The 22,941-nt window shown below is 45.0% G+C and overlaps 1 protein-coding gene across 3 annotated transcripts in view; it reads left to right on the top strand.

Moving 5' to 3' along the window:
• Positions 1-6,362: 6,362 nt before the first annotated feature.
• Positions 6,363-22,941, top strand: part of EPHX2 (epoxide hydrolase 2) — a 53,387-nt gene continuing 36,808 nt past the window's right edge. For all 3 annotated transcript variants that reach the window (XM_053658325.1, XM_053658324.1, XM_053658326.1), the window contains exons 1-5: positions 6,363-6,546; positions 12,850-12,934; positions 16,620-16,779; positions 17,990-18,180; positions 21,829-21,951. In XM_053658325.1, coding sequence (XP_053514300.1) covers positions 6,437-6,546; positions 12,850-12,934; positions 16,620-16,779; positions 17,990-18,180; positions 21,829-21,951 — 669 coding nt within the window. In that variant the 5' untranslated portion in view covers positions 6,363-6,436. The remainder of the gene's footprint in view (positions 6,547-12,849; positions 12,935-16,619; positions 16,780-17,989; positions 18,181-21,828; positions 21,952-22,941) is intronic.

The following is a 22,941-nucleotide window of genomic DNA, read 5'->3' as shown; positions in this document are numbered from 1 at the left end:
CAGTTTCTTCATTCCATCAGCAAAGACTAAATACGGGGGAAAATTCCTGTCCTGTTGGCTTTGCCAGGCCAGGACCCAGATGATTCCTGGGACAGCACTAGCCTTGGGCTTTGTCCCTTCACTGGCCACAGGTCGTGCCTGGTGGGAGAAGAAGGGCTGCCCCTGTTCTAGGACGTTTATGCCACAGCAGCCTTTCTTGTCAGCCCACTTGGGCACTGCTTTCTTGGCATCTGTCGAGGCGGAAAAGGAGAAAGCAGAGTCAGGAAGGGGGGGAGGTGCAGAAGCACACTCATCATTCATTCAACAAACATTTTCTTAGCCCGACTGCCTGCCAGGCCCAGGGCTAGGTGCTGGAATTCACAGGTGAATCTGGTCTAGTTTTTGCTTTCAAAGAGCATCCAATGTGTGGGAAGATGGTTGTGTTAACAGACGTATACAGGGTCCCAGGTGGTGTAGGGTGAAGGCAAGTGCAAGAGCCGCGGGGGCAGAGGAGGCTACTTACCTGTGCCTTGGGCAGAATGACTGTGAAGAATTTCTGGAGGAGGTGGCACTCAATCCTGTTTTTTTCCCCTCTAACAAGTATTTTCTGAGCATCTTTTATAGCAGGTATGGTTCCAGGTGCTGGGGAAACAGCAGTGAAACGCACGAAGCCTTGCCTCCTGGAGCTCAGTTGTACTGGAAGAGCTAGATCATAAAGTCTTCAAGTTAATTGCGGACAGTGATGAGCACTGTGAAGACAATAAGCAGGTTGTGAAATAGTGAGGGAGTAGGGTGTGGTGGGGGCTTTTTCACCTGCTGTGGGCTGTGAAGGACTCGGAGAAGGTAGCCTTGGAACCGGAAAACCAGAGGGAGTGAGCCAAGCAAGTGCTCCCAGCGAAAGCACAGCCGGTGCAGAAATTCCAGGGGAAGAGAGCAGAGCACAGAAGTGCTAAGGGAGGGCCGGGGTCAGGAGATGATGACAGAAAGATGGGCAGGACCCCAAGCTTGTGGACATCCAGTCAGCTCTGGAAGAATGGGCAGGGCCCCCGCAGGTGAAGTAAGGTGTTGGGTGATCTCCCACTGTTGGATGGTCCCTTAAAAACAGTCCAAATAGGAAAGGCCTTTGGGGCTTGGCCCTCCAGGACTCTCCAGGTACAGATTGGATGGGTGAGGCCCAGAGAGAAAAAGTGACCCTCTTCCTGAGGTCACAATGGGATGTGATGGAACTGGTCCCCTATTCCCCACCAGTTTCTTGCCAGTCTGCCCCCACAGCCCCTCTGAATGAAGGTGGATATTTATTCATCATTTACTGTTTGCTAAGAAAGTTACATTCCTTGCCTAGTTTGACAGGGGCGGGGTGAGGCTCAAGAACCTGGTTAACAGTCATTTAGATCTGGGTTCTTTATGATTAACCTTGGCCAAGTGGCCACATCTCAGGTTACCCCTAAAATGAGGCTAATACTACAGTCGTTCCCCCTTTACTCACAGGCAAATGTGCCAAGACCTCAGTTCATACCCAAAACTCTAGACAGTACCAAACACCTATGATAAAGTTGAACTTATGAATCGGGCCCTGTAAGAGATTAGTAACAATTACTACTAATAAAATAGAACAATTAACCCTGGCTGGTGTAGCTCAGTGGATGGAGCGAGGGCCTGTGAACCAGAGGATTGCAGTTCGATTCCCAGTCAGGGCACATGCCTGGGTCTTAGGCCAGTTCCCAGCAGGGGGCCCACGAGAGGCAACCATACATTGATATTTCTCTCCCTCTCTCCTTCCCTTCCCCTCTAAAGAGAAATTAAAAAATTTAAAAAAAAACAGAACAATTATAACAACAACAAAGGGCCAGGAAGACGAGGGAAGGAAGGAACGAAGGGGGGGAAATGAGGAAAGAAAGAGAATGACCATAGATTGTGTCAATCAGGGTTCTTGGTTACAAGCAAATAAAAACCTATTGATTAACTTTAAGCAGCATGTGATTTTATCCAAGGACAACGGGGAGTTCACAGAAGTACTTAGAAAGCTGGAGAGCCTGCTGGGGACACAGGTGAGAACAGGGAAACATCAGCCACACTGGAGCCAAAATCACAAGCCATCACCTGCATGGTGGCCTCTGCTGCTGCGGAGCTGGCTGCAAAGCCTTGTACTGTCACCGGTGCTGCCATAACTGCTGTGCCTGGACACCAGCCATTCGTGCTGCTACCACTGCTGCCAGAATTAATTCTTCTCTGTCCCTGCTTCTTTCTGTCACTGGCCCCCAATGTGAAGATCAGGACAGATCCATGTGATTAGTCATGTGCCCAAGAACTAGACAAAAGGAAGGCTGAGGAAGCAAGATCTGATGTTTGAGCTTCTATGTGGAAAGTGGGTTGTGCCAGTTTCAAGGTGAGGACGTTCACAAGATATTTAAAAGAAATTTAAATGCTGAGATGCTCCTCCAAATCTAACTCTTTGGTTCCTAACATTCAAGCACACCCAACTTTCCATAACTACACTTTGAAAAAATTGCTTACACATCACTGTTCTAAAAATTTGTGCCCGGAGTTCCAAAGATGGCAGCCAAGTTGGAAGCTGAGTTCACTTGCTCCTGCTCCTAACCATGATTTTCAGCAGATCTTCTGACAGCCAAACTGAACAGTCCATGGAGTCTTAGTAGGTATGAAGCTCTGAAGCCAAGGAGTACAGAAGGCGCTTCGTACCATCCTGTAGGGGGATTTTATAAGTGGAAGGGGAAATACGCTGTGCATGGCTGCTGTTGCAGCTGAGAGACCAGACAGAAATCACCGCTTTGGAGGCCCCTCCTCCCTCAGAGCCAGGGGCCTTAGTTCCACACAGGGATCCCCAGCCCTAGTTGGGAGTAACCTGGGAGGATCCACGGAGCCTTCGAGACCCAGGCTACACAGACCACACAGCAAGCAGTGCTCCTATAGTTGAGGTGCCAACACAGAGAGCTCCAGATAAGGGCTCAGACTACTAAAGTGACCAGCTTGCTGCAGCTGGTTGTGTCAGAGGCACCTGCAGGCTGCAGCCAGCCGTGGCTATGAGACACGTTTCATTCTTTGCAGAGGTTGCATGTGTGGAGATTCAGACACTGACTCAGTACAGCACTATGGGTATAGCAGAGAGACTTTTAAAAAGGAACTGAAACGTGGCAGACAAGGACCTCACGTGCAGCTGCCCTGCCAGCAGAGACCAGATTGAAAGCGCAGCAGTGGAGCTCCTTCCCCTTTGAGCTGCAGGGCTATAAGGATACCTGTAGCAATAGAGAGGGAAGGGGAGGCTGTTGGGGCTCTGGCAGTGGGATATGCTGAAGTTCTATCACACCTGTGAAAATCAGAGGTTGCAATTCAGTGTGAAGTGCTTCTGTGGTTTGGGCATCAGACTGGAGAGTTTACAATATGAGTTCAGACTAAAAGAGGAACCTACTGGAATGGGAAAATTGCTTTTTTGATCTGTTCTGAACTTTCCTTAGTTGTGCCAAGCCATGCTGGATCTCTGGGTCCTTTCCCACTAAATTCAGCTAGGAAGGGAGATCAGAAATTTGCACAGTGAGGAGTTTGCTGGGCCCCATCCAGCTTGGCTTGCAAGCAAGCTGGTGGCCGCACAGATCAGAGAGTTCTGTTAAGAAAACATGACCTGCATATATGCTGTCTACAAAAGACCCATCTCAGAACAAAAGATTTACACGGGCTGAGAGTGAAAGGATGGAAAAAAGTATTCCATGAAAATGGACATTAAAAAAAAGCTGGGGTAGCAATACTTACATCAGATAAAACAGACTTCAAAACAAAGGCCATAACAAGAGACAAAGAAGGTCACTACATAATACTTAAGGGAGTAGTCTAAGAAGAGGCTAAAACCTGTGTAAACATAATCACACCCAACATAGGAGCACCCAAATATATAAAGAAAATCTTGGAGGACTTTAAGAAAGAGACTGACAGCAATTTTCTGTCATTGGTCTAGTACCTCAAGAATCCATTTCTATGCATCTTTACCAGATTGTGGACAAAAATTAGTAGAATCTTGTACTTTGGGTTGTTTTTGTGTCTCCTCTCAAGTTTGTCAGCGTGAAAGCAGGGGTGAGAGTTTGGGGCATGTGGGGTCCTGACTCTGGTTCAAGTCCAGAGGCTGGGAGAGGTGGTTAGGACAGGGAATGAAGAAAGGTAGCTACCCAGTGTGCGAAAATTCTGCAGGTGAGGATGCTGTAATTAGTGGGGCTGGGGTCTTAAGGGTAGATTCCTTGTGATGGGATTAGTGTTTTTACAAGAAGGCACACCAGAGACCTTGCTGTCTTGCTTGTGTGTACACAAAGAAGAGGTCACATGAGCACACAGTAGGATGGTGGCCACCTACAAGCCAAGAAAAAAGGCCTCAGGATGAAACCTCCCTGGCCTGCACCTGAATCTTGGACTTTCCCAGAACCGTGAGAAATAAATTTAAGCCAGCCAATCTATGGCCCTATCTCCAAATATCTTCGCAATGGGGACTAGGGTTTCAACATAGGAAAGGGAGGCACAAACATGCAGTCCATTACAGTTGGCATGTGAAATGGACGATTGAGTAGAGTAGATAAATGATGACTTGGGAGGAGGGATTGTTCTGGTGCCTTCAAGGGTACCACACCTAGTGCCTTAGAAGAAGAGTTGGCCATAGGCTGAAACAGATGGAGCTGATCAGTGTAGCTAGAGAAAAGGTGGAGTAGAAATGGTCACAGGTACGAGTAGGCGTGTCGACAGAAGGGTGAGAGTTTGTGGAAGTTTATTGGTTGCTTCAATGTTCTCAGTAAAACAAAAACCCAAGATACTGGCTGAGAGCGGCAGTCAGGGGAAAGTACTGGAAACCGAGGGAAGAAACACATTTATTGTGCAGTCTTCTGAGAGATTAGGAGAGAGCAGCATTACATTTCTGAGAGAAATGTAATGGAGTTGTTAGGTGGAGCACAGTCCAGTCTGGTGAGGCAAGATTAAGGTTATGAATCTTCAGGGAGCATCTGGCAGTGATGAGGACTCAAAAGGACATCTACCCCATTCCCTGCCCAGTGGTACAAGTGCAGGAGGGGAGAACAGCAGAAGCAGGTGACTCAGGGTAGAACCAGATTTCAGATAGAGCAAGAAGGGAAAGCAAATAGAAAAGAGATTTTACTGATGATAAACCGAAGTTCCAGAGGGCATGGTGAGTTCCAAAATGTCCCAGGGGGCACAATAAAGGGTTTCAGGAATTGGGGAGGAGTAAGAGGTGACTACTCTGGCTGATGTAAGCAGATAATATATTTAATGACAGCATATTAATAAGGCCCTTTGGGAGGCTGGAGAACCAAGCTGGGAAAACAAGCATAGAGAGGACCAACACCAAAATTGTAGCACAGAACCAGACTTGTGAAGATATGGCTGCTGCTGCTGCCAACTCGGGGTGCTGAGGGCCGCAAGGCCTGCACCATCTTCCTTCCTTCCTTCCTTCCTTCCTTCCTTCCTTCCTTCCTTCCTTCCTTCCTTCCCTCCTTCCCTCCCTCCCTCCCTCCCTCCCTCCCTCCCTCCCTCCCTTCCTCCCTCCTTCTTTCTGTCTGTCTGCCTGCCTGCACTCTTTTCTGTCACTACTGAATCCTAACAAAGTGCCTGACATATAGCAGGTACTTTATATCTGTTGAATAATTTAAGGATACTTATTTGCTGCACTAAAGAAAGAAAAAACTTAGGTGGAATGTGGATTCAAAAAACAGACAACTTTAATTTAAGCTTGATTCAAACGCCGACAGCAGGAAAAACAGCAGCGCGAAACCCTCTCTCAACCATTAGGAATTAAACGGAGTTTTAAAATAAGGTTGAAATAATCAAGGCCTAGCAGGAGGTGGGAAAGTGGTGGTGGAGGCAGGACATCCCAAACCAAACCTAATGACTTCATTGTAAGTTCTTCCAAATCTTATGACTGACATCTTACTCATAGTCATGGAATGAGTCAGCACACCCCGGAGCCTCAGTTTGCCTTTTCAAGGAACTACTACTGTGGGAGCAGGGGGATATTTTGGACTTTAAATTTAGGCGACAGAAGGCGTTCCATCCAGAGATGCGATTCTAGCCCCGGGTCCAGGTGCCGGGAAGCCGTGGAAACGGAGTCCCTGCGAGCGCGGGTACACAAAAGGAGCTCAGGATGGGCGTGACTCAGGCAAAAACTTGGGCAGCGAACTAGGCCAGAGTCCGCCTCCGGCCTGGAGGAGGATGAGGGGGCGTGACTAAGTCAGAGGAGGAGTGGAGGCAGGAACGTATCAGAAAAGAGGGCGGAACTTAGACAGAGGCCAGTGGGCGTGACCAGTCCCTGGACAGGGGGCGGGGCGGAGGCGGAGGCGTGGGCGGGACGGCAGGAGCAGGGTGGGAGTGGATCTGTGAACTTTCGATCTGCTGCCCCAGTCCAGCCCCGGAGCGCTTGGTGTTGAGGGTTTTGGCTGAGGCTCAGTACGCCATGGCAGCCATGGCGTTGCGTGCGGTCGTGTTCGACTTGGACGGGGTCCTGGCGCTGCCATCGGTTGCCCGAGCCCCTAGCCGCACTGAGGAGGAGTTGGCACTGCCCAGGTGAGGGGAACCGGGGCTCGGCCTGCGCGTCAGTGCGGTACAGGGCGGGATTCCAGCCTAAAAGTGGCCTTTCAGCCCTGGTTTCAGATCGCCGTTGTTTGAGAGCCTTAGGAAAGGTTAAAATAATTACCTGGCTCTAAACACCCGCGTGCCTAAGTAGATGCAGTGTCTCTCTAAATCTTAAGTAATTAATCCTCTCCAGGAACTCCAAAATTGCCCTCTATAGGGAAAGCTTTTTCTCAAATGAGAGGATTATTCGCTGAGGTAGCTGCCGCCCGCCTAATTCTGTGTGATGGAAGGGATTTTATTTTATTTTATTTATATATATATTTTTTAATCCTCATCTGAGGACATTTTTTCCATGGCTCAGAGGAAGAGGAAGGAAGAAAGAGAGGGAAGCACCTATGTAAGAGAAACATTGGTTGGTTGCCTCCCATCCTCACCTAAAACCTAACCAGAAATTCAACTTCCCACGCTCCAGCCAACAGAACCACACCAGCCAGGGCTGGAATGGATTTTAAAGACTGTTTTGAGATTTTTGAAGAGAAGAAAGTTCTGTGTCTTGCAGATTTTCTTCTGGTAACAGCAGACTAGAGAAAGAGCTTCAAATTAGAGAAACATCGATTGGTTGCCTTTTAGTACAGTAGCCTGATCAGGACTCAAACCTACAACCTGGGTATGTGCCCTGACCAAGAATTGAACCTGAAACCCTTTGGTCTATGGGATGCCGTTCCAACCAACTGAGCCACACTGGTCAGGGTGCAAATGTAGGGTATTTAAAAGAGCACTGGGTTCTGGGTCAAACCCAGATTAAAAATCTTAGTTCTTAACATCTACGGTCTAAAACCAGAGTCTTCATATTAAAATAAGAAAATACCTTCCTGTAGACATTTTTGTAAAATTAAATAACATGCAAGTTGGATGCACAGCTGTGTTGCTGGTACATTTATTTACAAAAATCTCATGCATATGCAAGGTGATTGTTGGGCATCTTCCTAGTGTTGCACCGACGCACACACTCCTTTTGACCACGGTTAGGATTTTTCCCAGCAGCAAAAATAAATAAACAACCCCCCCCCCACACACACATCTACCAAAGGAAAAAAAAAAACAGGTCATAGCAAAACTCCAGGAGGTCAGAGCCTTGACCATGGCCTTGATCTTGGCCTGTGGAGTCTGTGAAGGAACCATGAAGATATTAATTCAGAGGGTGAGCCTGAAGGGCCTAGATCAACATTCCTGAGAGATGTTGAAAGAGCTTGGCATAAAATATGAAAGCTAAGATATCCACAGATAGCCCAATTTCAAGGTGAAGGCAGTGTGGTAAGAGGCACAAAGTTCTTAGATGTTTCCAGGAAGGGAGAGATTAGATCCAACCAGGAGAATCAAGAAATCCTGAATGGAGTCAGATCATGAGAAAATTGATAGGAGGTTGATGGGGAGAGATGTGAAGGGAGAGCTTCTCAGATGAGGGAACAGCATGAGCAAAGGCTGGAAGGTGACTGCATAATAACACTGAATACTCTGGTGTAGCCAGAGGAGGGGTGTCACAAAAGAGAAGTGGGGATGTTGACTGGGCCTGCATTGAACTGTGACGTGAAAGTCAGGCTAAGTATGTACCTGCTTTGATAGCTGGTGACTAAGGGGTTTTGAGATGGGGTGAAAAGGAGTAAAATAATGCTCTAACTCAAGGTATCTGAGTGTTGGGGTAATGGATCAAGTGCATTGGTAAGGAAACAGGGGTGTCACTTACAGTAAGGTCTGAGAATTTGGCAGCTTGGAGGTAGAGCCAGGTGGACTGATGCTGAAACCTGATGGAGGTTGGAATTAAAGTAAACAAGACTTTGGGGCTAGGAGTTTGCAGGGTCATTGACATGGAAGATGAAAAGCCTGGGCTATAGGGTCTGGAGGAGGGCCAAGGAAGCCTGTGAGCCTGGTATTGAAACTGTGAGGGGAAGAGGGGACGAAGGTCCTGGACATCTGTAAATACCTGCTCAAGGACAAGGTGATGGGAGCCCAAATGGCCATCGGGAACTCCAGAAGTGGAGATTGTTGAATGAAAACCCAGGGTGGACCAGGAAGATGCAACTTCTGGTATCATGGAGGGATGGACAGAGGAGCAAACTCCATTCTCGGTGTGGTCATCCAGACCAGGGTCCTCTGAGGGTTAGGCTGCTAGAGAGGGTGGTCACCTCAGCAGGAGAGGCTGGTGTGACCTGAAGGAGTGAGGATGGTTCCCTGAGATCCAGAGGTGATGTGTATGCTCCATTTAATACCTTTCGGCACAGCTTCATTGTGGAAGGTTTGCCTGGTGCCACTGGACTGAACACCAGGGAAGGAGAAAGTGTCCATTTCTTGAGTCACTCAGAGAAAGACAAATGCCATATGATGTCACTTACATGTGGAATCTAAAGAACAATGTAATTGACCAAACAAAACTGAAACAGACTCATAGATAATTTATAATTTTATAGCCATAGATAATTTATAACCATCAGTTATAAATTATCAGTAGATAACCACCTTGATGGTTGCCAGAGGGGAGCAGGGTTAGGAAACTGGGTGAAAAAGGTGAATGGATTAAGAAGTACAGGTTGGTAGTTACAAAATAGTTACAGGGATCTAAATTATAACGTAGGGAATATAGTCAACAACATTGTGATAACTATGTGTGGTGCCAAGTGGGTAGTGGAAATATTGAGGGGGCAGTTTGTGAAGTGTGGGGTAGTCTGTCCAATGTGCTGTCCACTTGAAACTAATACAAAACAATATTGAATGTAAACTGCAATTGAAAAACAAAAAGAATTTGAAAGAACAAAGTGTCAATTTCCTTCAAAACTGTATGCTTTCGAATCTGAGGTGCTTTCAATATGCAATGCTAAGTAGAAATTTTGTTTTGAGTAAAAGAAACAAGTGATCAGCAAACAGAAAGAGATCTGAGGACTAGGACTTCTTATTCATAGCCTGTGTACATACAGGAAGTACGGATTGAACACTTCCGGGAACTCCCGGGGCAGTTTCTGGATTTGCAGTTGTTGTTTGGCACTTCTGGGCTTTTTTCTACTCTTTAAAGTATCTTTCCTATTTAAAAAAAAATTTACATGTGGGTCTTAATCACACAACTAATACATAAGCATATTCTTACTATGAAAATATTCAAATGAACAGAATTATGTAAAGAGAAAATGTAACTTCCTACTAACCTTTCCCTCTCTAAGCTCTTTTTATGAGACTAACATTATCCTGATTTTAAGAGCAGATAAAGACACTATAAAGAAAGAAGATTATAAGCCAGTGTCTCTGATGAACATAGATGCTAAAATAGCAAACTGAATCCAGCAATACATCAAAAAGATTATACACCATGATCAAGTGGGTTATATTCCAGGAATTCAGGACTGGTATAATATTTGCAAATCAATAAACATGATATATCACATAAACAAAATAAAGAATAAAAATCACATAATCATATCAATATATGCAGAAAACACATTTGGTAAAATCCAGCACCCATTTATGATAAAAACACTCAGCAAAGCGGGAATAGAGGGAGCATACTTCAACCTAATAAAGGCCATAAATAACAGACTTGCAGCCAATGTCATATTCAAAGGGCAAAAACTAAAAGCATTTCCCTAAAGATTAGGAACAAGACAGAGGTGTCTGCTTTCACCACACTTATTCAACAGAGTACTGGACATCAAAGCCGCAGCAGTTAGACAAGAAGAAATAAAAGGCATCCAACTTGGAAAGGAGGAAGTAAAACTGTCATTATTCACAGACAACATGATAGTGTACTGCTGGGAACCGCCCTGCCTGGTTTCAGGAGCTGTAACCCCCCATTTACTAAGACTGAGTGAGCGACCTTCGGACTATAAGCCACTAAGGAGACAAAGCTTATCTCCCTGGCAGGAGCTCGATTCTGCTCCTTTTTCCATAACTGGCCTCTAGTGCTTGGTCGCTTAGCCAATTATGGGTAAGATTCGTCAAGGGAGGATTGACCTAAGACAGGCACGATCACGTAGAGGCCCCAGGGAAGGACTTGGGGGGCTATGAAGAAGGGGTGATGGACCCTTGCCCCTCGGCTTTGACAAAGCCTGACTCCCCTGAGCCCGTGAGAAGTCTCCGAGAATTCCTTGGCTGTCTGCCTCCTCTGCCTGACTTAAGCCTGAAACAATGACAAAGGGCAGTGCAGCCCTGTGCTGGAAAGGGCAGGCTCCCCAGGTGATCAGGCCTGATAAAGGATGTGTAAAATCCTGTGAAGCCTGCTTTGATAAGAATGTTCTTAGTTAAATGATAAAGGCCTGGGCAGAAAATGAGTTTGTTTTTTCAAAGTTTTGCAGCCTTTTAGCTGATAGACCCTGACTTAGAAGAAGCCCTAATAGTTCTTTATATGCTATCTACTGTTTCCTGCCTGACAATGCTGGGCAGAAAATGAGTTTGTTTTTTCAAAGTCTTGCAGCCTTTTAGCTGATAGACCCTGACTTAGAAGAAGCCCTAATAGTTCTTTATATGCTATCTACTGTTTCCTGCCTGACAATGATTAATAAGTTGTACCTGAACTCCTGTGCAAAAAACCCAATAAAAGCCTGTCTAGGCAAGGGTTGGGGTGCTCTCCCCTTGAGAGAGTTGCCAGGCTGCAACTCCCCCTTTGAGGGAGTAGCTGTGTAGTCCATTTTCCTCCACAGGACTCAGTGGTCCATGTGAATTTGTCTCATGTCTCATCCATGACGCCGTGGGTACTGTGAGCCATACAGATGGCCAATACACACACGAGAAAAAGCTCAACCTCACTAATGATCAGAGAGATGAAAATTAAAACCACAGTGAGATACCACCTCCCATCTCTCAGAATGGCTGCCTGCCATTAATAAATCAACAAAAACAAGTGCTGGCTGCTAATGAAGTCAGATTATTTCCTACCTGTCAGATAGCAGTTTGATCTCTTCTATCAAATTACAATTTCTTAGTGAATAGGACCAGGTTTCATTTCTTTCCTGTCTTCTCTACAGCACCTACTGAAGTGTTGTGGGCATGAGGAGTGTTTGGTGGATGGTATCTGGAAGGATATTTTTCCTACCTCAAAGAAAACACCAGTTCATCACATGACACAATTTAACTCCAATAACACATTTTACAGAATCATTAACCTTTAAAATTATATTAAATGGTATCATACTAATAGATACTTAAAATGTTAGGCTTATTCTGACAGGACTCAAAATACAGTCCAATTTTTAAACATTGGCATGAGGTAGAAGGAACTCAGAAAAGGAAGTAATCTTTGAAACACTCAGCTCCATTACATCCATGGCAGAATGACTTCTAATAGCAGTTTGTCTATGGATATATTGATAGGGAGAAAATGGCACCAGGTGTTACATTGGTAGAGTCAGAACAGACGTTGGTTCAACAACCTTGGTACTTGAGTTTTGGCTAAGAAAGAATTCAGAGCCAAGACTCAAACTAGAGGGGAGACTTTATTTAGGAAGTCACAAAGGTAGAAGAAATGGGCTCTGGAAACAAGTTACAGAGGCAAAAGGGGCTTTTGGAGCTTAGGAGACAGAAGGTAAGTGTAACATGTGGGGGTGGGTTGCGGGTGTGCTCCCAAGGGGGTCCTCCATCCTAAGTAAGGGCTTTTAAGGGTGGAGATTTTAGGGGAGTTCCAGGGGAGGATCTTGATAGAATATTCATCAGCTTTTGCAGGGGTTCCTTTCAGGGTCGTGGTCTCCACTGATTGGTCAGCACCAGGGTCAGTAGTCATCGCAGCTGGTCCGGAGGTCAGCCATGGAGTGGTTGTCTGGTTTTGTTGCTTTTCTGGGCCTGGAGCTGAAACACAACTGAGGAATAGCTGTGAGGGACAGCGGTTATCCCTAGGGGTTAATGCTTAAGGGAGTGGTTGCGCAATATATGGAGGTCATATGAGGCTCTTCTTCTACCCTTTGTTCCTCCTCTGTGAGGGTTTACTGCATGGCTGGCGACGTGACAGGGGAGGAGAGGTAAGGGGAAGGTCTGAGCCCCATGACCAGTGATATGAAAGGGCTCAGGGGTGGGGCCAAACTACATGACCTAGGGGAGGGAAGGTTACCCTGGGCCTTGGGGTTCATGTTTTCCCCGTTTTTGCCTCTTGCTGGCACCCAAGGCTTTCCATTCTGGTGACCTTCTTTCTATTGTCCTTCAGCCTATTGTCCTTGTTCTGCTCATGTCTGTCTAACTGCCTACCATCAATGTAAATAGTGTCTGTCCCCTTATGCCACTGTGATGAAGTCATTGGAATATTCATGACATTGTGTCTTCCAGAGGCTTTCTGAATGGAGTTTTCAAGAAAGGAGAGTTGGATGGTTCCACCAACCGTGTCATGAGGGGAGAGATCACATTTTCCCAGGTGAGGGGATACCTTGTAGACTCCCCTGGGAAGCCGTTCTGTGCCTGCACGCCCATCTCCTGCACTGAGCATCGCCCGGTGAGGGCAGAGCCATGTCTGCTTTGCCCACGAACCCTTTATGGCATTTAACTCCCAGGACGGGCTGGTGACCTGGGGAGACATCTTGGACTGTTTCGGTGTCTTTTCGGGACAAGCAGAGGGACATACCCCGATGACTAGGAAATTTCCAAACCTTTGGAGATCTAGCCCAGGGAGTTACAATAGCCAGAATAGTGTTTTGTTGTTTGTCTCCTGAAGTTCTATACTTATTAAACAATAACTTCTTGTTCACCTCCCCCACCCAGTAACCACGTGGCGCTTTCTGCCTCTACAGAGACTTTCTGTCTCTACTCTGGGTGCCTTCTGTAAGAGGGGTCATGCAATGTCTGTGTAACTGCTTATTTCACTTAGCAGTACGTCTTCAGGGTTCATCCAGGGTGTAGCATATCACAGGATATCCTTCCTCAGAGGAATGAAATTACGCTACAATAAGCACTCCTTAGATTCCATTTGTCTATTAATCTATATACCACATTTGGTTTATCCATTCATTCACTGACAGATACTTGGGTTACTTCCACCTTTTGGTTATTGTGAATAGTGCTGCTGAAAACATGGGTGTAAATATCCGAGACCTTGCTTTCAGTCCTTCTGAGTATATATACCAAGGTGAAACCGCTGGATCATGTGATAGTTGTCATTTTAATTTTTGAGGAACCTCCATACTGTGTTCTATAACTGCTGGCCATTTTACATTTGCCCAGCAGTGCGCAAGGGTTCCACGTTTTCACACTTTTATTGGAATACTGTAGCTATTTTTAGACAGGGGCACTGGGGAGGAGGGGTGTTAAGTTTCAGTTTTTCTCATCTATCAGATGAGAGTGATAGTAGTATCCATTTCATAGGCTTATTCGAAAAGTGCTTATTACAGTGCCTGACACATAGTAAGTGTGCAAAATAATAGTTATTATTGTTACTACAACCTCAATTATTTTCTAACAAAGTAATCAGGATCGAAAACCATTTGCATTCTCTTTAGTGCCTCAAAGAAGAAAGGCTATTGAGAATGTACTCTGTAAGTACACAAATAAAAACATCTATACATTAAAAATTTTTTTATGAATGACAATCACCTATAGGTCAGCCAGAGAGTTTGACACCTACTATAATGGGACTCAAGAGCCCACTTTTCTGAGAAGGCAAGTGGAGGCTTAGTGTGGGAGGTATAATAAATTGAAGTCACTTTCAAACGTTCCCTCTCATGCACACACAGGTGAATAAAAGCTGGAATGATATTATTGGGACTAAATGTTAGTAAGCTCGAATCGATAAAGAATCTGCAGATAATGAAAGAAGGAAATACTATACAGGATCCGGCACAAATAACACCCCTTTCATTGCAAAATCTTTTGCTAGAAAATCATAAGCATGTAATTCGGTAACATTGCAATAGCACACTCAAGCACACCATATGACATTTTAGGTGAAATGTTCAAATTAAAACTATAAATTATTACACCTGTATTTTTACCCTACCAACCACACTCAGGCAGGCCTTACTTCTGCCAGATCCTGTATATTTTCAATGAACACAGGAATGATGGAGGGAATTTTTAGTACTTGCTATGAAAATCCTATACCTATTCGGACTTCTTTAGCCTGTGTGTAGCTTCTGTGAAATTCTAATAGGTTAGAGGAAGAAGTCTGGAAAAACAAATTATACTATGATAAAGGCCACTTAGGTTCCATAGTCTTTTAAAGAGTTATACCTTAGGAATGAAGTCATCTTTTAACTTTTATATATACTGTACAAATAAAAGAAACAAAGTGTATGGCTTGATGAATTTTCAAACTGCGTACACCTAATCACCAGCACCTTGATTGAGGAGTGAAACGTTATCTTCACCATAGTCACCCCCAGACCCCTTCCGCACGTTCGCCCTCTGAGAGCGACCACCGTCCCGACTCCCAGCTTTCGGATCGCTCCTGCCGACTTTGTTCTTCATGGAAGTGGTCATGCAGACACAGTATTTTGTATATGGTTTCTTTCCTTCAACCGTATATTTAGGAGAATTATAGATGTTATCATGTGAAGTTGTAGATAGTTTTGTTTTTTGCTCTGTGGTATTTTATTATATGGATATACTTCAATCTCTTTTTCCATTCTGTTCTTTTTTTCTTTTTCTTTTTTTACCCTGAGTGAGATGGAAAGGCATTGGGAGATTTTTGAGCAGCAAAGTGATGTTATCTGACTTATATTTTTCAAGCCTCATGCTGGCTTCTGTGTGAACAGACTAAGAAGGCAAGGATCGTCGTACAGGGAATAGTTAAGACAGCTATCGGAAAATCCAGGAGAGGCATGAGGGCGGCTTATATGAAGGTCATATCAGTAGGAGTAGTAAAAAGTGGTCACATTCTGGGACTATTTTGATGGCAGGTTCAATAGGTTTTCCTGATGGATCGAGTGAGAGGCAGAGAGAAGTTAAGGATGACTCAGGATTCTGGCCAAAGCAAACAGGAAGTAGGTGTTGCTCTTAAGCGAAACAGGTATGAGAGCTGCAGGAGTCCAGAAGTCAGGTACTCAGTTGGGGTATTTTAATTTAAAATGCTTATGGACATCCAAGCGGAGTGTGGAATAGGCAGCTGGATATACAAACCCAGAGTTCAAGGAAGAGGTCGAGGCTGAATTAATGTATATATATTTTCAGCAGGTAGATGGTATTTTTAACACCATTGGACTCAGTATGATCATGGAGAAAGAGGATATAAATGGAGACGAGATGGGGTCAGAGTTCTGGGTACTCTGATGTTAGAGGTCAGGTTGGTGAGGAGGACCCAGCAATCAGAGACAGGGAATACGTCTCCACTGTGAGATGGAAACCAAGAGAGCGTGCAGTCCTGAAAGCCTAGAGGTTCTCAAGCTTTAAATGAAGAGTATGATCAACTATGTTAGATGCAGCTGATAGATCAAGTTAAATGAAGACTGGCCAGTGTCTGTTAGACACAGCAGCAGAATGAGGTAACTGGTAACCCTGATGAGAGAAGACTCTGGAATGCAGAGATGGAAGTTTGATAGAGTGTGTTCAAGAAAGAGTGGGAGGAAAGGATTTGAAGACTATGTATAGCGTAGCTCTGGAGGCTAATAGTCCAAGATGAAGACGTCCTCAGGGTTGGCCTCTTCTGAGCCCTCTCTCCTTGGCATGCAGATGTCCGTCTTCTCCCTGTGTCCTCACAAGGTCTCCCCTCTGCCATTGTCTGTGTTCTAGTCTCCTGTTTTTCAGAGGACACCAGTCAGATTGGATTAGGGCCACATCGTTTACCTCATTTTACCCTCATCACCTCGTAAAGACCTTGTCTGTAAGGACAGTCATGTTCTGAGGTCCTGGGGGTTAGGATTTCACCAAGAATTGGGGGGTGGGGCACAATTCAGCCCATACAAGGGGCATTTGAGTATTTTCTAGTGTGGGGCTGGCTCTAAGGAATAATGCTGCAGTGAACATATGTAGACATTTCTGTTGGGTATGTGTCCAGGAGTGAAATTGCTGGATCACGTGGAAGGCATGTGTTCAGATTTTAGTAAATGCCGCCAAAAGCTTTTCCAAGTGGTTGTACCAATTGACAGTCCCTTGGCAATTTACTTCTACAGTGGATATCACTCATAGAAGAACACTGCAGGAAACACTCTGAGGATTCTGGAATCACCCTCCCTGAGAATTTCTCTGTAAGTCAAGTCCTTCGCAAGGCGATTTCAGAAAGGAAGATCAACCGCCCCATGCTTCAGGCAGCTCTCGCTCTCAGAAAGAAGGGTAAGGATCTGACAGTGGCCGTCTTCTGAGCCAGCCACACCAGGACCTCTGGTGGGAGTAGGTCAGAATACATCTAAATGTGTTTTGAGATCACAGATCATCCAGACCTTGATGGAAAGCTGTTCTTAAAACATAGGCCCAGAGTTAATTATACCAAATAGCAAAAAGCAGCACCCTCAGAATGGCTGGGAAAATAAAAGAGTTTTATGTAATAAACCGATCTATGCCAGAGCCTGCCTTGTGAGCAAACTTCTCTCCCTCTGACAACACTGGTAATGACCCAAGTGACCCAACATCTTGCCACCATAATTTAAAAATAAGGTCTTTTAAGTGATTATGATTTTTCCAACCTCTGGTTGGCACAATGATGAGCTATGAGTTGGCTGATCTGGACTGAGATGGTGTGAAATGGTCTATGACATGAGCTCATGAACAGCCATTCATTTAGTGTCAGAGCCTGGTTCTTCTCCACAAGCATATTTGAAATCATTCCACCCATTTATCAGTAGACTTTCCTGACTGTGGCTAAGCCATCCATGTCCATATTTGTCACTCATATTACATGGGAAGTGTCACACCCTTGACTTAGCTGTCTCATTTTCAGTATCTCCTGGTTCTTGCCCTCTCTGTTTAGACAGAGAAAGCCCGAGGGGACTGCTATGTCTATTTACATTTCTCCAGTTTTGAAATGGGAATGCAGTCTCTGAAAGCCAAAGCAGGTGGTTTGAAACATAGGTGCAGAGTTTGTGGCAGCGTGGACCAGGAGGAGCAGTGGAGTGGCACTCTGAAGGCAGGATCCAGGCCCCGCATGCTCTGCTTCAGTGCGTGAGTGGTGCAGCTCATCAACTCTCTGAGCTTCCGGCTTGCTCATCAGAAGTAGGGTGGGAAGATCTGACCTGCCCAGCGCAAATGGGTTGAGGATCAAATGAACTGACAAATGTCACGACCTCTTGCTCTACAACTGCAAGGAAGTAAGGCATGCAGCGTCTCCATCTGGGCTTCTGAAAGTCCTAATGAACACAATGAGCTCACTCTCATGCCTCTGTTCAGGAGGTGCTTAAGGGTAAAGATGACTCTTTTCCAAGTTGTCAATTTAGGTGTCAGGCATCAGGAAATTGATGTAAGTGAGCAGAACCCTACTTGGCTCCACCCAGAGCTTCTTAGAGCAAAGTTCTGTAGCTGGTCTGTTCACTGCTGACTTCTTGCTCAGGATTGACAACCTGCATCCTCACCAACAACTGGCTGGATGACAGCACCCAGAGAAGCTGCTGGGCCCAGCTGATATGTGAACTGAAGCCACACTTTGACCTGCTGATAGAGTCATGTTGGATTGGAATGGCCAAGCCTGATCTTCAGATCTACAAGTTTGTGCTGGACACGTTGAAGGCCAGCCCCAATGAGGTGCGTATTAGATGCTGTCCTGCAGTGGAGAATGATGTTCTAGAGATATGATAATCAAGAGAAATCAAGGAGGAGTAAGCAAGTGGGGGATATCTGGGGCCTGGCAGAATGGCTCTGGTTCCAGTGGCACGTTCCACTTCTCTCAGGCCAGGACTTCTGTAGACTTTTACCCATCCCTTCTAGAAAGTTCTACCAGAGGTGCTCATCTGACTGCTCTCTGTGGCTTTTACAGGACCTTGATCAAAACAGGTATTGTTGAAAGTTTTTAGACCAGCTGCCTTAGTTTGCCTGTAAAAACACTGCAACCCTGAGAGATTTTCCCAAGACCACAAGGCTAGTTGGGATCACCCCCCCAAAGGGTGAGCAGGAATGGGCTCCAATTCTGATGTGCCTTGGTATGTTCCTCCTTGGGTCCAACTTGTTTGGGCTCCAATATGACAGCAGTCTTCTACCAGCCCAGCGCTCCTACATTCTGTCTTCATACTATCTCTAGATGACCTATTCTAAAACACTTTTTTCCTTGTGTTCCCTTCCTCTCGTCTTCAAAAAGGCAATTGGAACCGAGATTAAATTCCTTCCCCTGCTGTTTCTGACCCTTTCATTGGCCCTACCTCACCCACATCTGATCAGATGAAATCCTGAGCCCCGACCTTGAGATTCCTTGCCAGGCTCAATACTCCCAGGACCCTTGCCTTCTCCTCTAAAACTTTGCTTCGGCTCTCCTCGAGGCCCAGGTTAAGCATCATAACAACACTCTCAACTTTAGTTTGCGTATAAATGAATGTCTTTTCACATCAGGGCTTTTGGGTTGTATGAGCTGCTTAGAAGTCTAGGCCTTCCCTAATCCAATTATAAATAAAAACACCATGTTTTTTTCTATACTTCTAAGGACCTTTCTTTTATTTTTATTGAAATTTAAACCTATGATCCATTCAAAATTTATTTGGAAGTGAGATATGAAGGATCCACTTTTTTCCTCAAACTGATAAAAATAATTAAATAGTCTTTTAATAATCTTTTTCATCATTGATTACACATGACACTTTTATTAGAAACTAAACTGTAATTTGCGTTTGGGTCTATTCCTTGACTCTCTTCTATCTCGTCGATATGTCTTTTTTGTCTGTTTCTTTTTTAGTAGCAAACTTTTTTTTTACGTTTTGTGGCTTTATGCAGTTTTCTTTTTTCTTAAATATATTTTATTCACTATGTCATTACAGTTGTCCCATTTTCCCCCTTTCACTTCCCTCCACCCTGCACATCCCTTCTCATCCACATCCCTCCCCTTTAGTTCATGTCCATGTGTCATACATGTAAGTTCTTTGGTTTCTACTTTTCCCATGCTATTCTTACCCTCCCCCTGTCTATTTTCTCCCCACCGTCTATTCTACTTCTTCTCTGTACCTTTTTCCCCTTTCTCCCCTTCCCACTCCCCTGTTGCTAACCCTCCATGTGATCTCCATTTCTGTGGTTCTGTTCCTGTTCTAGTTGTTTGCTTAGTTTGTTTTTGTTTTTGTTTTAGGTGTGGTTGTTAATAATTGTGAGTTTGCTGTCATTTTATGGTACATATTTTTTATCTTCTTTTTCTTATATAAATCCCTTTAACATTTCATATAATAAGGTCTTGGTGGTGATGAACTCCTTTAACTTGACCTTATCTGAGAGGCACATTATCTGCCTTTCCATTCTAAATGAAAGCTTTGCTGGGTAGAGCAATCTTGGATGTAGGTCCTTGCCTTTCATGACTTGGAATACTTTCTAGCCCCTTCTTGCCTGTAAGGTCTCTTTGGAGAAATCAGCTGACAGTCTTATGGGAACTCCTTCATAGGTAACTGCCTCCTTATTTCTTGCTGCTTCTAGGATTCTGTCTTAGGTAATGTAATTCTGATGTGCCTTGGTATGTTCCTCCTTGGGTCCAACTTGTTTGGGACTCTCTGAGCTTCCTGGATTTCCTGGGAGTCTATTTCCTTTGCCAGATTGGGGAAGTTCTCCTTTATTATTTGTTCAAGTAACTTTTCCACTTGCTCTTCCTCTTCTCCTTCCGGTACCCCTATAATTCGAATGTTGGAGCATTTAAAGATGTCCTGGAGGTTCCTAAGCCTCTCCTCATTTTTTCGAATTCTTGTTTCTTCATTCTTTTCTAATTAGATGTTTCTTTCTTCCTTCTGGTCTACACCATTGATTTGAGTCCCAGTTTCCTTCCCATCACTATTGATTCCCTGTACATTTTCTTTTATTTCGCTTAGCGTAGCCTTCATTTTTTCATCTAATTTGCAACCAAATTCAACCAATTCTGTGAGCATCTTAATTACTGGTGTTTTGAACTGTGCATCTGATAGGTTGGCTACCTCTTTGTTGCTTAGTTGTATTTTTCCTGGAGCTTTGATCTGTTCTTTCATTTGGGCCATTTTTTTTTGTCTTGACGCACCTGTTATGTAGTGGGGGTAGAGCCTTAGGTGTTCAGGGTGGGGCAACCCACGTAGCTGTGTTGTGATGCTGTATGTGGGGCAGGGTTCCAAGAGGGAACAATGGCACTTGCTCCGCTCTCTGTTGGATTACAGTCATTTTCCCTCACTTCCCACAAGCAAGTTGGGCCCATCTGGTGCTGGTTCCCGGGTGGGTTCCTGGGTACATTCTAGGACCTTGTGTGTCTCTCCAACGAACTCTCCTATGAGGCTGCGAGTTTCTCCCGCTGGCATCTCTACCCCCACAGGTATTTTTAATCAGAGGTTTGAGGCTTTATTTCCCCGAGCTGGGACCCTGGGTTGTGCGGTCCATCCTGCTCCCCAGCTGTTCCTCCTGGTTTATCTGCTCAGTCCACCAGCCACCACCTTGCCTCGAGTCCTCTCCTCCTGGCTGCCCAACTCCGCCCTTCCTACTGGTCTGGATGAATGTGTCTTCTTTAACTCCTTGGTTGTGGGACTTCCATATGGTTCGATTTTATGTCAGTTCTTGTTGTTTTCTGTTTTTAGATTGTTATTGTCCTTCTTTTGGTTGTGTGAAGAGGCACAGTGTGTCTACCAATTCCTTCATCTTGGCTAGAAGTCCTTTATGCAGTTTTCTTATCTGCCTTTATTATGGTTCCTTTCCAGACACATTTTTTGTCCATTCATAAATGTTGATTTTTTTTTAGATAAATTTTAATATCATTCTGGTACTTTATACTCTTTCTTAGTCTTCTCACAGTTTCAGAATTCAGGCTGAACCAGTAGGTATATGTGGGAACACGTATATCTGTGTGTATATGTGATACTTACACAATTAAATGTTTTTAATTAGAAGAATAAACAGTTCCATGAAAATAAAAATCATTTTTAATCTGGTCTCATATAATAGCTACTATTCACATTTTTTTATCGTCATATGTGGACGTGCTTATTGGTATTAGAGTGAGGGAGAGAGAAAGAGAAACAGTGAGCGTCTCTCCCGTGTGCCTAAGTCGGACCAAACCCACAACCCAGGCATGTGCTCCGAACAGGAATCAAACCTACAACCTTTTGGTTTACTGGACGATGCTCCATTCAACTGAAGCTTATTGGCCAGGTCACCTCTATTCATAGTTTAATGTGTTTCTTTCTGGCGTTGTCCTTTGTACATGAGGTTTGCTTTGGTTGAAGTAATGCTAGTGTCCATGCTATTTGGATTCAGGTTGTCTTCTTGGATGACATCGGGTCTAATCTGAAGCCAGCCCGTGATTTAGGAATGGTCACCATCCTTGTTCACGACAGCAACGTCGCCCTGCAAGAGCTGGAGAGAGTAACCGGGATGCAGGTAACTGTGTGTGTATGCTGAGTGAGACTTCCCACCACTCATCTGTGTGCAGGTACACAAGATGAAAGAAGAGGAGAATCTGATGCTCAGGCAGTTCATTGCTTCAGGTGTGGCTCTCAGGTGCAGATCTCTTGGGTGGGAGTTTCTTACCCATTGTATAGTCAGCACGATGTCCTTGAAGAATACCTTGTTCCTTTCTCTGCAGTCAGTGAACAGAGAAACAATGCTCTGGGAGAGAGAATCTATACTAGTCGAAGTCGGGCTCTCCCAGCCAGCTAGTTCTTTTCAGAGTGAATACTGAGAGTGTAGCTGCTAGGTCTACCCCGGTGGGGAGCCCAATGCTTACCTTGTGTGCCTGCTGGGCTCCTGCTTGGCTCCTCCTGGAACACACCCTCGTGCCAGCCTGCAGGAAGGCTTTTGGGTAAAAACGATTACACTTATTGAGAATGGGGTGTCCTTAATGATCTCCGTGGGGAGCTGCATGGGAATTAGCCCGCTCTGTCAAAGCCAAGGCACCTTTTGTTCTTTTGCGCTTACCTGAGCTCAGCTGTCCCACTGAGTGCACGAGTGACAGTTACACAGATGTTTTGCAGGAATGCCGTGCTTTGCTCAGGGCTGTCAGTGTGATGGGATAGGAGGGAGGAGGGAATCTCTACGCTCGATTGAGCTAGATGGACTTCAAAGGTGTCGACCATTTTCTCAAGGGACTTGTGTCATTCATTTCCCAGGGCTGCCATACCATAGCACAGACTGGGTGTCTGAGACAGCAGCCTCACCAGGAGGCTAGAGGCCCAAGATTAGGGTGTTGGCAGCCTAGGCTTGTCGATGGCTACCCTCTCCCTGTGTCTTCACATGGTCCACCCCTGCGTGGCTCCTAATCTCCTCTACTTACAAGGATGCAGTCAAATTGGATTCTGACTCCCAACGGCCCACCCCAGTGATCTCTTCGAACTTAATCCCCTGTTTAAAGACCTCATCTCCAAATGTAGT

Source organism: Artibeus jamaicensis, unplaced genomic scaffold, assembly GCF_021234435.1.
Source record: "Artibeus jamaicensis isolate MK-2021 breed Jamaican fruit bat unplaced genomic scaffold, CSHL_Jam_final scaffold_537, whole genome shotgun sequence".
NCBI lineage: Eukaryota > Metazoa > Chordata > Mammalia > Chiroptera > Phyllostomidae > Artibeus > Artibeus jamaicensis.
This window is presented reverse-complemented; position numbering and strand designations above follow the sequence as displayed.